Source organism: Aotus nancymaae, unplaced genomic scaffold, assembly GCF_030222135.1.
Source record: "Aotus nancymaae isolate 86718 unplaced genomic scaffold, 86718_ANA_hifiasm-v0.15.2.pri h1tg000010l, whole genome shotgun sequence".
In the NCBI taxonomy this organism is placed as follows: domain Eukaryota; kingdom Metazoa; phylum Chordata; class Mammalia; order Primates; family Aotidae; genus Aotus; species Aotus nancymaae.
This window is the reverse complement of record NW_026988421.1, coordinates 19,849,090-19,862,573: the sequence shown is the minus strand read 5'-3', so window position 1 is coordinate 19,862,573 and position 13,484 is coordinate 19,849,090. Positions and strand designations below refer to the sequence as shown.

The following is a 13,484-nucleotide window of genomic DNA, read 5'->3' as shown; positions in this document are numbered from 1 at the left end:
TATCAGGGTAATACTGTCTTCCTATCATAGAATAAATTGAGACATGTTTCTTCCTCTTTTATATTCTAGAAGAGTTTGTGCAGAATTGGTATTATTTTCTCCTTAAATGTTCAGTAGAATTTATCAGCCATACAATCTGGGACTAGGGTTTTTTTGTGTGTGTGGACAAGTTTTGAATTTTAAGTTCAGTTTATTTAATAGATAGACATATAGTTATTCAAGTTTTCTATTCTGTATTGAAATTTTGAGTTTGATCTGTCAGGGCATTTGTCTATTTTGTACAACTTACTGATTTTATTGGCTTAAAGTTCATATTTTTGTTATGCTTTTAATGTTCCATATATATATATATATATATATATATATATATATATATATATGTATTTGTAGTCATGTTCCCCTTTCATTCTTGAAATTGGTAATTATTGATCTCTTTAAAAACCTTTTGTTTTATGTTTACTTTGTTTTCTGGTCTTTATTTTAAAATTCCTTATTACTTTGGGTTTAATATGCTTTTCTTTGTTTTCTTAAATTGGTGGTTTAGATTGATTTGAGGACTTTATTATTTCATTATATAAGTATTTCATAGCTGGAAATTGCTCTCAAAGTACTTCCTTAGCAGCACACAAATTTTGGTAGGTTATGTTTTCATTATTCAAAGTACTTTCTAAATATCCCTTGTTATTTCTTGTCTGATCCATGGATTATTCAGTTGATTGTTCAGTTTCCAAATATATGAGAGATGTTTTCAGATTTTTTTTTGATTTATAAAATATGGCTTGTGTACTAAATGGAGTTGAAAAGACTATATGTTCGGCTGTTTTTTGGAGAATTGTAAAACCATCAGCAAGGTCAAGTTGGTTGATAATGTTTTACAAGCAACAGTGTCATGCAGTACTTGCATTGTAGATCTTTTCCTATCTTTTTAAGATGGATTTTGTTAACAGCATATAGTTAGGTCTTGTGTTTCTGTCCTGCCTGACAGCCACTTGTTCCTTTTTTCTCCTCCTCTCATGCTTTCTTTTGGATTAAGCATTTTTTAAATATTAGTTCCATTTATCTCAGCTTTTGGCATACTAGTTACACATCTTTGTGGGTTTTTTAGTGTTTCCTCTAGTTTTTACAATAGATATCATAACTTGACTCATTTTACATTGAAATAATATTGTATTATTTTATATATATCCTAAGAACCTCACAACAGAACACTTACTTCTTTCCTTCCATTCTTCGTACAGTTATTGTAATGCATTTTACTTCTTCACATTATCATAAGTTCCATAAGAGTATATTGATACTATTTTGTGTTAAGATTTAAGTTATCTTTTTAAAAACTGTTTCAAAATTTTTTATTTTGAGTAAATTTTAGGCCTACATGAAAAGTTTCAAAACCATTTTTGAAGGTTTCCATATACCATTCACTTAGCTTCCTGATTTTTAACAGTCTATATAACCATTGTGTAATGATCAGAACCAAGAGATTAACAGTGATACAATACTATTAACTACAAATTTTATTTTACTTTACCAGTTTTTCCACTAATGTCCATTTTCTATTCTAGAATCTCTTGTTACATTTTTACTAGTCATGTGTCCGTAGTATTCTCTGATCTTTGACAATCTGAAAGCAAAGACTAAAGACTTTCCTTTTCTTTCATAGCATTGATACTTTTGCAGAGTAGTGCTCCAATGTTTTATAGCATATCACTCATTTCTTGTTTAATTTTCTTTTTCCCTGACTAGTTTGAGTTTGCTTTTTTTGTCAGCGATATTACAGTGGTGATTGTAATGCCTTTTCCAGTGAATTATATCCATTCATATTGATAAGACTCATTACTGGTGATTTTGACCTTGACCAGTTGGTTAATGTGATTTCTGCTGTGCTTCTCTACTTTAAAGTTAATACTTTTGGCGAAGGTTGCGGTGAGCCAAGATCGCGCCATTGCACTGCAGCCTGGGTAACAAGAGCGAAACTCTATCTCAAAAAAAAAGAAAAAAAAGTTAATACTTTTTTCGTTTTATCTTTTTCTTCTCCAATTTTAAGTTAATACTTTTATCTTTTTATCTTGGGAGATGTTTTTAGACTATGCCAATACCTTGTTTTTCCCTAATCTTTGCTCATTAATTTTAGCATTCATTGCTGAATCTTCTCTGTAACAATTATTATTATATCCTAATAGTAATTTTTTTAAATTGCATTTTAGGTTTTGGGGTACATGTGAAGAACATGCAAGATTGTTGCATAGGTACACACATGGCAGTGTGATTTGCTGCCTTCCTCCCCATCACCTGTATCTGGCATTTCTCCCCATGCTGTCTCTCCCCAGCTCCCCACTCCCCACTGTCCCTCCCCTATTTCCCCCCGACAGACCCCAGTGTGTGATGCTTCCCTCCCTGTGTCCATGTGTTCTCATTGTTCTCCACCCACCTATGAGTGAGAACATGCGGTGTTTGATTTTCTGTTCTTGTGCGAGTTTGCTGAGAACGATGGTTTCCAGGTTCATCCATATCCCTACCAAGGACATGAACTTATCTTTTTTTATGGCTGTATAGTATTCCATGGTGTATATGTGCCACATTTTCCCTGTCCAGTCTGTCATCGATGGGCATTTGGGTTGGTTCCAGGTCTTTGCTATTGTAAACAGTGCTGCAATGAACATTTATGTGCATGTGTCCTTATAGTAGAATGATTTATAATCCTTTGGATATATACCCAGTAATGGGATTGCTGGGTCAAATGGAATTTCTATTTCTAGGTCCTTGAGGAATCGTCACACTGTCTTCCACAATGGTTGAACTAAGTTACACTCCCACCAACAGTGTAAAAGTGTTCCTATTTCTCCACATCCTCTCCAGCATCTATTGTCTCCAGATTTTTTAATGATCGCCATTCTAACTGGTGTGCGATGGTATCTCAAGGTAGTTTTGATTTGCATTTCTCTAATGACCAGTTATGATGAGCATTTTTTCATACGTTTGTTGGCCTCATGTATGTCTTCTTTTCTAAAGTGTCTGTTCATATCTTTCACCCACTTTTGAATGGGCTTGTTTGTTTTTTTCTTGTATATCTGTTTTAGTTCTTTGTAGATTCTGAGTATCAGCCATTTGTCAGATGGGTAGACTGCAAACATTTTTTCCCATTCTGTTGGTTGCCAATTCACTCTAATGACTGTTTCTTTTGCTGTGCAGAAGCTGTGGAGTTTGATTAGGTCCCATTTGTCTATTTTGGCTTTTGTTGTCAATGCTTTTGGTGTTTTGGTCATGAAGTCCTTGCCTACACCTATGTCCTGAATGGTTTTGCCTAGATTTTCTTCTGGGTTTTTATGGTGTTGGGTCTTATGTTTAGGTCTTTAATCCATCTGGAGTTAATTTTAGTGTCAGGTGTCAGGAAGGGGTCCAGTTTCTGCTTTCGGCACATGGCTAGCCAGTTTTCCCAACACCATTTATTAAACAGAGAATACTTTCCCCATTGCTTGTTTTTGTCAGGTTTGTCAAAGATCGGATGGTTGTAGATGTGTCATGTTGCCTCTGAGGCCTCTGTTCTGTTCCATTGGTCTATATCTCTGTTTTGGTACCAGTACCATGCTGTTTTGATTACTGTAGCCTTGTAGTATAGTTTGAAGTCTGGTAGTGTGATGCCTCCCGCTTTGTTCTTTTTGCTTAGAATTGACTTGGCTATGTGGGCTCTCTTTTGGTTCCATATGAAGTTTAAGGTGGTTTTTTCCAGTTTTGTGAAGGTCATTGGTAGCTTGATGGGGATAGCGTTGAATCTGTAAATTACTTTGGGCAGTATGGCCATTTTCACGATATTAATTCTTCCTAACCATGAACATGGAATGTTTTTCCATCTGTTTGTGTCCTCTCTTACTACATTGAGCAGTGATTTGTAGTTCTCCTTGAAGAGGTCCTTTACGTTCCTTGTTAGTTGTAGTCCCAGGTATTTTATTCTCTTTCTAGCAATTGTGAATGGCAGTTCGTTCTTGATGTGGCTCTCTTTAAGTCTGTTATTGGTGTATAGGAATGCTTGTGATTTTTGTACATTGATTTTGTATCCTGAGACTTTGCTGAAGTTGCTTATCATTTTCAGGAGATTTTGGGCGGAGACAATGGGGTCTTCTAGATATACAATCATGTCGTCTGCAAATAGAGACAATTTGACTTCCTCCTTTCCTATTTGAATACCCTTTATTTCTTTTTCTTGCCTGATTGCTCTGGCTAGAACTTCCAATACTATATTGAATAGGAGTGGTGAGAGAGGGCATCCTTGTCTAGTGCCAGATTTCAAAGGGAATGCTTCCAGTTTTTGCCCATTCAGTATGATATTGGCTGTTGGTTTGTCATAAATAGCTTTTATTATTTTGAGATATGTTCCGTCAATACCTAGTTTATTGAAGGTTTTTAGCATAAAGGGCTGTTGAATTTTGTCAGAGGGCCTCTCTGCATCAATTGAGATAATCATGTGGTTTTTGTCTTTGGTTCTTTCTATGTGGTGAATTACATTTACAGACTTGCGTATGTTGAACCAGCCTTGCATCCCCAGGATGAAGCCTACTTGATCATGGTGGATAAGCTTTTTGATGTGCTGTTGCAATCGGTTTACCAGTATTTTATTGAAGATTTTGCATCTCTGTTCATCATGGATATTGGCCTGAAGTTTTCTTTTCTTGCTGAGTCTCTGCTGGGTTTTGGTATCAGGATGATGTTGGTCTCATAAAATGATTTGGGAAGGATTCCCTCTTTTTGGATTTTTTGGAATAGTTTCAGAAGAAATGGTACCAGCTCCTCTTTGTATGTCTGGTAGAATTCAGCTGTGAATCCATCTGGACCTGGGCTTTTTTTGAGTGGTAGGCTCTTAATTGCTGCCTCAACTTCAGACCTTGTTATTGGTCTATTCAGGGTTTCGACTTCTTCCTGGTTTAGGCTTGGGAGGATGCAAGTGTCCAGGAATTTATCCATTTCTTCCAGGTTTCCTAGTTTATGTGCATAGAGTTGTTTGTAATAATATCTGATGATGGTTTGTATTTCTGTGGAATCTGTGGTGATACCCCCTTTATCGTTTTTTATTGCATCTATTTAATTATTCTCTCTTTTCTTTTTTATTAATCTGACTAGTGGTCTGTCTGTTTTGTTGATCTTCTCGAAAAGCCAGCTCCTGGATTTATTGATTTTTTTGAAGGATTTTTTGTGTCCTAATGGTAATTTTTAAAAATAGCCCTCATTCTATTTGTTTTGCATTTGTTAATTGTAATTATTCTATAAGTTGGTCCCTTCTGCTCCATTTATTTGTTTTTTACAAATAAATGGAGATTGGACTCATGTTTTCTGTGGGTTATAAACCAATATTTGTATACATTTTATTGCTCAGATTGTTCCATGATTGGTTGCTTACAAACTCCTTTGGGTTAGTTTTCTGTGCTTTTTGATACGACATCATCCTTTTCAGTGGTTTTGAAAAGAAATTTTTGAAATAAAAAAAAAGGTTACTAGTACTGTTACTTTTTATTTGTGTAGATGTGAATTTCTATTTCAAATCACTTTTTTTTTTGGCAAGACTGAGTTTCGTACCTGTAGCCCAGGCTCTATAGCACAGTTGGATGATTTTGCTCACTGCAACCTCTGCCTCCTGGGTTCAAGCACTTCTCCTGCCTCAGACTCCTGAGTAGTTGGGATTAGAAGCATAGGCCACCATGCCAGGCTAATTTTTGTATTTTTCGTAGAGATGAGGTTTTGCCATGTTAGCCAGGCTGGTCTCAAACTCTATCCTCAGATAATACACCTGCTTCAGCCTCCCAAAGTGCTGGGATTACAGGCATGAGCCACCGCACCATGTCTAGTAATTTTTAATTGGATGTGAGCTTTATAAAATTTTCACATTGTTGAGTCTTGGATTTTGTTGCAGTCTTTTAAAAGTGCTGGACTTTGTTCTGGCATACAGTTAAGTTACTCTGTAGTCAGTTTAATCCTTTCATGGCTTTTAAGCTTCATTTTGGTACTTTTAGTAGCCTTTTGTCTACATCTAATTTAGCCCTACTACTAAGGTTATAAGTTTTGATGATGTTGCTGGTAGGAATTCAAGTTAATTGCAGCCTTGTGTGGCTTCTGGGAATTGTTTGGGTTGCTGCTGCCGGGTCTTTGCCTAGCTTTTGTTGGTTTGTTTGCAGGGAATGGAGATAAGAATTTAGGCAAAGGCTGAATGAGACTTCCTTGCAGATTGCACAAATCTATTTGCTACTCTCTTCTGCCTCCAATTCTGCCTCCCAAATTCTAACCATTTTGACCTTCCTACCCTGAAATCTTTTGCCCTAACTTAGTAAAACTGTTGGCCCTTGTTCTATATTCCTTCCCTGTTTTTCTTTCTTTCTTTCTTTTTTTTTTTTTTTTTGTGACCTGGAACCTGCCTCCAGGCAGTAACTTGGGGCAGTCATAGGGCTCCTGTTGTTTTCCTGTGATACAAGGGAACAGTCATACATGGTTGTTGTCTGCAGTCTGCAAATCATTTTCTCAAACACTTTGTTCATTTTCTATTTGCATCATGGTTGTAAATAGAAGAGAGTCTAATAATTCTTGATTGGCTAGTATAAATAGCTAATACTGTAAGTATTATGGATTCCATTATCATCCTCTGAAAAGTATTACATTTTGTTCTGCTAGGCAGTTAAATTGCTTTTGAGTCACCTTGACCGTAGAGACTTAGATTTAGCTTTCCTAGGGTGATGCTATTTGATTATATCTTTAGACCTAGGGCAAATGCCTTAGTTTTGGGATGTGGTCTTTACTCTCCTATGTTATAGCCCTTTTGGAATTTAGTTTCCTTACTCTCCTCCAACTTGACAAGATTGAAAATCCAAACTCTTAAAAGACCACATTTGGCAACTGTTGAAGTCTCTGCTCACCTCCTTTAGCCTTTTAGCTGTGGTTCTCTCCTTGGGCTCCTTGCAGTCTCCTCTTCCACATGTATTTTTGGAGTCAGGCAGGAATTTGAGCAGTGTGTATTTGCAGATTTTAGGACTCTGCTCTTTGTGATTTCCTCCTCTACAGAGTATCCAACCTTGAATTCCAGTCACTCTTATAACCCTGAATCCTGTCCTTTGGCTTCTTAGGCCAATAGGTCTTGGCTTTTGACTTGAGATTTACTTTTCTCAGGCAGATTTTTTAAGTAACTTCATGGTAAAAGCTTTATAAAAAGGCATTTATGAAGGTAAATTTCATGTGATTCCTATATTATCTCTTGTTGTGTAACAAATTACTCTAAAAGATAATTCTTAAAACAACAATCATTTGTTATCTTACAGTTTCTTTGGTTTGGGTGTCAGGCACAACATAACTGGACCTTCTTGTTTAGGATCTCTCACAAGGTCTTTCAGTCATAGTGTTAGCCAGGGCTTGAGAAGGCTTGTCTCGGGAAGGATACACATCCCAGTTCATGTAGTTTTTGTTAGGATTTAGTTCCTAGCAGGTTGCTGGACAGAGGGCTTCAATTTCTTGCTGACTGTTGGCTGGAGATTGCTCTTAGTTCCTTTCCAAATGGGTCTTTTCAACATGGCAACTTGCCTCATCAAAGGCTGCAAGCTAAGAAATCAGTAAAGTGCTAGCAAGATGGAAGTCACAATCTTTTGTAACTGAATTACAGATGTGACATCCTATCACCTTTGCCATATTTTGTTGGTAAGAAGCAAGTCACTAAGTTTAGCCCACACTAAGGGGAGAGGTAATTATATAATGTATACAGTTATTCATGAGGCGGGCCCATTGGGGGTTATCTTAGAAGTCTGCTTACTACAGTTTCCTTCTTGTAAGGGTTAAATTCCCTCGAGTTTTAACTTTTTTCTCCCTGTATGTCTTTAAATATTTTATCCACAGTTTTAAATTATCAACATGAATCCACCATTACCCTTAGCCAGAGTTCAGTGTTTGCAGATGTTAACTGCAACTTTCTCTTAGGAGAAAAGCATTCTACTATGATAACATTTTCTTCTTCATGTTTTTTTTCACCCTAACTAGCCACTAAATATTTTATGTAGATGTCTGACTGATACCTCAACTTCATCATGACCAGACTATAACTTCAGCTCACTTTTTCTTCCTTGTGGATTCTGTTGCTTTCTCATAATTGCATCTTATCTTCTCTATCAACCCAGGCTCAATATCTGGGATTAGAGGATTTTGTTGTTGTTATAATTCTAAACAAGGTGTAGCCTACTCACCAGACAGGTACTGGGCCACCAACTGTTTGTTACTAGTTTGCCCAAATTAAGAACAGAAATTGAAAGTAAGCATTTAGAATTTGACATTGCTGAGACATCCAGGTGTGTGAGTTTGTGTTTTAAATATTCATCTACAACTGGTTGGGAAAAACAAAAGACAAACAGATCTTCACCATATATAGTCTGAAGAGCGTTTTTCTACCCCATTACTGTCATTTTTTCTGTCTCTTTTGATACTAAGCCTGTTGTTCATTCACTTATTTCCATTGCTATTGATGTAGTGTAGACCTTCACACTATTTTTTGTGGGCTAATTTCAATAGCTTCAACCAGGGCTCTGTATTTTCTGTTTCTCTTTCTCCAGTCCATCCATTCACATCTGTGAGAAAACAGACTTTGTAGAACAGCACTCTGATTATCATGGTTTGCTTAAAAACTTTAAATTGTGCTTTATTATCTGGTCAAAATGGTCCAGATTCCTTAGGTTGATATTTAAGATCCTAGATTTCTCACTTCCCCTCCTCTCCTTTACTATATCCCCTCCCATCCCCTGTGTCTCATTTCAAACATGCTTTTTTTTTCACTCCAGCTTCCCCCAACAGTCAGTTCCAACTTTCTTTCCTTGTGTTTTCTTGTTGTTCACAGCAGTTATCACATCCTGACAACTTTATTTACTTATTTTATGATTCCCCACTCCATGCACACTACCGTGTAAGTTTCATGTGGATGGAAACTTGCTTCGTTTCCTGCACTGCTGAATCTCCAGAAGGTGCACAGTAAGTTTTTCTTTCATCGATGAGTCAGTGAAATGGGTCACCACCTTAAAGATAAAGAACTTTGACTGTGAGTGGCCATGAAGATCCAAAAGAATGGCTCTTTAATGGTGAAATTTTCGAAGCAGGCAGTGAAGGACCTATTTGGAGCAGAGACTCTGGCCTCCCTCATAGCACATTATAGTCTTTTACAAATTTTAAGTTTCATGAATACAAGCATTTGGTATACTGTAGTCTGTTTCTTGAGTGCCCAGTTTTGTGCCTGGAAAAGAGAATGTACATAGCAATAATTTTTTTGTCTGAATGAATTAATTAATGCAGGAAGTGTTCCTACCAAGCTCCCAGCTGTGGCTTCTACTCCTGGTAACTCTATCACATTTCTCTCCAGTTCTGGGGGCAGAGGTTTGCTGTCTGATCTCAAAAGGATGTAAGAAGAACTGATGATCTTCAGTTTGTTCAACCTTTTTCTTGTTGTGAGGACAGGAGTGATGACTTCAAAATTTTTTATGTGTTAGATTGGAAACTGGAAGTCAACTGTAAGTTTTTATAGAAATTCTTTACTAAGTTGAGGTAATGACCCACTGTTTCTAAATTGGTGAGAGTTTTTAACATGAATGAGTTTTGAATTTGTTAAAAGTTTTCCTTGTATGAATCATCAAGTGATTTTTACTTCCTTAGACTGTTGATATGGTAAATAACATTGATTGATTTTCAAATATTAAACCCTCCTCACATATCTGGAATTAATCCTAATCGATTGCTACTTGGTCATGATGTATAATCATTTTTATAGTGTTGAATTCAGTTTCCTAACATTTTGTTGAGGATTTTTGTGTCTAAGTTCCTGACATATAAATCTCATGAGAGACACTGATTTATAGTGCTATTATTTTTTATACTGTCTTTTTGTACTGTCTTTGATTTTAATATCAAGGTAATACCTCACAAAATGAGTTCGAACTTGTTTTCTTCTCTATTTTTTTTGGAAAGCATTGGGTAAAAATGGTGTTAATTCTTTCCTAAGCATTTGGTAAAAGTCTGCAGTGAAGCCATCTGGGCCTGGAATTTCTTTTTGAAAAACTTTTTACTTATAAATATTTATTTAATGATTATAGTATGATGCAGGTTTTCTGTTCCATTTTGGTTGAGTTTTGGTAGTTTGTGGCTTTGAAATAATTATTTTATATCTTCTGAGGTTTTGAATTTATGATTTATAATTATAAAAATTTTAGTAATATAATTGTTTTATCTTTCAAAACACCGTAGAATCTGTATTCCTTTATTTCATTGCTATTATTTGAAATATGTGTCTTCTCCCTTTTTTTATCTTTATGTAAGTCATGGCAGAGGGTGATAAACATTGTTTTTCTTCCCCCCAAAGAACCAAATTGTATTTACATTAACTATTCTCTTTCTTTTCATTTTTATTGATTTATACTCTTATTTTTATTGCCTGCCTTTTGCTTGCTTGGACTTATTTTTATCTTTTTCTGTTTTCTTGAGATGGAGACTTAGATTACTGATTTGAGATCCTACATCTTTTGTAATGTAAACATTTAGTGCTATAAACTTCCCTCTTAGCACTGGCTTAGCTATGTCCCGTAAGTTTTTTTTTATTGTTATAAGATATGCATAACATAGAATTTATCATTTTAGCCATTTTTACTTGTACACTGGCATTAAGCACATTGACATTGCTGTGCAGCCATTACTATTACTCATCTCCAGAACATTTTCATTATCTGAAACTGAAACTCTGTACCTGTTGAATAATAAGTCCTCATTCCCCTCTCTCCTCAGCATCTACTAACCACAATTCTGCTTTCTGTGTCTGTGAATTTGTCTGTTTCAGGTACCTCATATAAAAGGGATCATAAAGTTGTTCTTTTGCGTGTGGCTTATTTCACTTGGCATATAATGTTTTCCAGATTTATCCATGTTTAGCACATCAGTAATGTATTCAAGTCTGTATAATACTCCATTATATATACATACCACATTTTGGTTATTCATTCTTTAATAGACAGTTAGGTTGTTTCCACAGTTTGACTATTGTGAATAATACTGCTGGGAACATTGGTGTATAAATACCTGTTTGTATCCCCACTTTCCATTCTTCCGGGTATATACCTTGAAGTTGAATTGCTTGATTATATGATACTTTTATGTTTAATATTTTGAAGAACCACTGTACAGTTTTTCACAGCAACTGTACCATTTCCCAACAGCAATGCACAAAGCTTCCAGTTTCTTCACATCCTCACTAGTACTTGTTACTTTCTGTGTTTTGATAATAGCCATCTCAATGGGTGTAAAGTGGTATCTCGTTGTGATTTGCATTTCCCTAATGATTACTGATGTTGAGCATCTTTTTATGTGTTTATTGGCCATTTATATATCTTTAGAGAAATATCTATTGAAGTCGACTCCCCATTTTAAAATTGGCTTCTTTGAGGTTTTTCATGGTGGTCTTGTTTTATTGTAGGAGTTCTTTATATATTCTGGATATTGATTCCTTATGAGATACATGATTTGCATATATTTTCTCCCACTATATAGGTTGTCTTTTCACTCTTCTTAGTATCCTCTGATGCACAAAAGTTTCTAATTTTGATAAAATCTAATTTATCGATTTTTCGTTTGTTGCCTGTGTTTATTGTGTTTAGCTTAATAGTGTGTTTCACATCCATTAAGAGTTCTCTAGTTTGTGCTTTTCTGTATCTCAAACCTCTGCCTTAAAAAATAATAATAAATAGAAAAACCTTGACAAGACCAATAAAAATGAAAATGTTTTTTAAAGCTAAATAACACTAGGTAATTTAAATTGCCGGTACAGACCTTTGAACCAGAATAGAAAGGGAGAGCTGTACCTTATTTTCTGTCCTTTTAGAGTCCTAGTAAATTGAGAAGCTATTTTTACTTATAAATGTCAATTTATGCATTTATATAACATCAGAACACTTGCATATTTGAAAGTATATGTGAGATTTCATTTCATATTTGAAAGCTGGATGTAGGTCACAATCAACTTGAACACCTTCCAAAGGAGGTTGAAAACAGTACGCAGAAAACCAACCTTGTTTTGCAATACAGTGAACTGCTAGACCTCCCAGATACTATGAGAGGAGAAAGAAGATACTGATAGCTATTAATAGCTAACTGGATATTAAGAAGACTATTCTTGATTCATTTTGGTTATGAAAATTCAAGATTAAAATTCACATTTACCAAAGTTGTAAAACTTTTAAGATAATATTTTTAAATCACTTTTCCATTTCCATTTATTTCCATATCTTGAGGTAGATTATGACCCTCAAACTGAACTCAAGGTATATCTAGTAGTATTGTGCTGGATTTGGTTAACAAAATCAGTATTTCAAATTTTGGCATATATAAATATTTGTGATTGAATTGGTTACTTTAAAAGAGTATATAATACAGGTTGGAAGAGTAATCATTCACAAACAACATTTTAATTTTATCAGATGTCATGTTGAAGTAATGGTTTCAGATTTGTGGTTGACTTAGTTTTTGAGAAAGAAAATGAAATTGTGATATAGAAAAATGAAGTTTTTATTTTCTTGCAATGCAAGTATGTTCACTAAATAATTTAACATTTTAAAAGTTGCCTACCTAATAAGGTTATGTTTCCAGTTATTTTCAGAAATTATAAAATTTACTTTCTTGCTTACAAATATTATCTAGTATGTCTTAAGAATACTTATTGAATTTTTATGTTGGTCAATTTACAGGTGAATTATGTAACCTCATTACGCTGGATGTAGCTCACAATCAACTTGAACACCTTCCAAAGGAGATTGGAAACTGTACACAGATAACCAACCTTGACTTGCAGCACAATGAACTGCTAGACCTCCCAGATACTATAGGTATGAGAGGAGAAAGAAGATATTGATAGCTGTTAATAGCTAACTGGATAGTGACAGGACTATTTTTGATCCATTTGGTAATGAAAATTGATAAAATTCACAGTTACTAAAGTTGTAAGACTTTTAAGATAATATTTTAAAATCACTTTTCATTTCCTTTTATTGACAAAGAAAATAGGTTTTAAGGAAATGAGCCCAATGGGTTTATAAAAGAGAGAGCATATCAAGTTGTGTGTATATATATCCTATCATAGCTTAAATTGCAAAATGGGTGGCTTTTTCTGGTTTTGCTTATTTCTGAGTTGCATGTTATTATACTGGGTGTGGTCCTTTTTTTGCTAAAGTACATACTGTAAAATAATACCATTGGTGTTTAGTTTTTTAAACACGTCCAATATAATTTAAAGTTTGTTTATCTGTAATACTCAGGGGATAAGTGAGGAGATGTCTTGAAGTTCAAAATATGTTTCAAAGACTTAGACAAATTGCACAAAGTTGAATTGAGCTGTGATATGTTCTGTGTTTATGTAGTCTTGTTTATTTTTTTGATTGCCCGTAATTTATACCAGTAAAGGGAATTTTAAAAATTCTGATTCCTTTTTAGTTATTAATGTGGTG

At 34.9% G+C, this 13,484-nt stretch overlaps 1 protein-coding gene across 11 annotated transcripts in view; it reads left to right on the top strand.

Annotated features, from left to right (window-relative positions):
• The window catches only part of SHOC2 (SHOC2 leucine rich repeat scaffold protein), an 87,167-nt gene that overhangs the window by 53,199 nt on the left and 20,484 nt on the right, over nt 1-13,484 (top strand). For all 11 annotated transcript variants that reach the window (XM_012450202.3, XM_012450201.3, XM_064373877.1 and 8 more), the window contains one exon: nt 12,729-12,866. In XM_012450202.3, the coding sequence (XP_012305625.1) occupies nt 12,729-12,866 (138 nt within the window). The remainder of the gene's footprint in view (nt 1-12,728; nt 12,867-13,484) is intronic.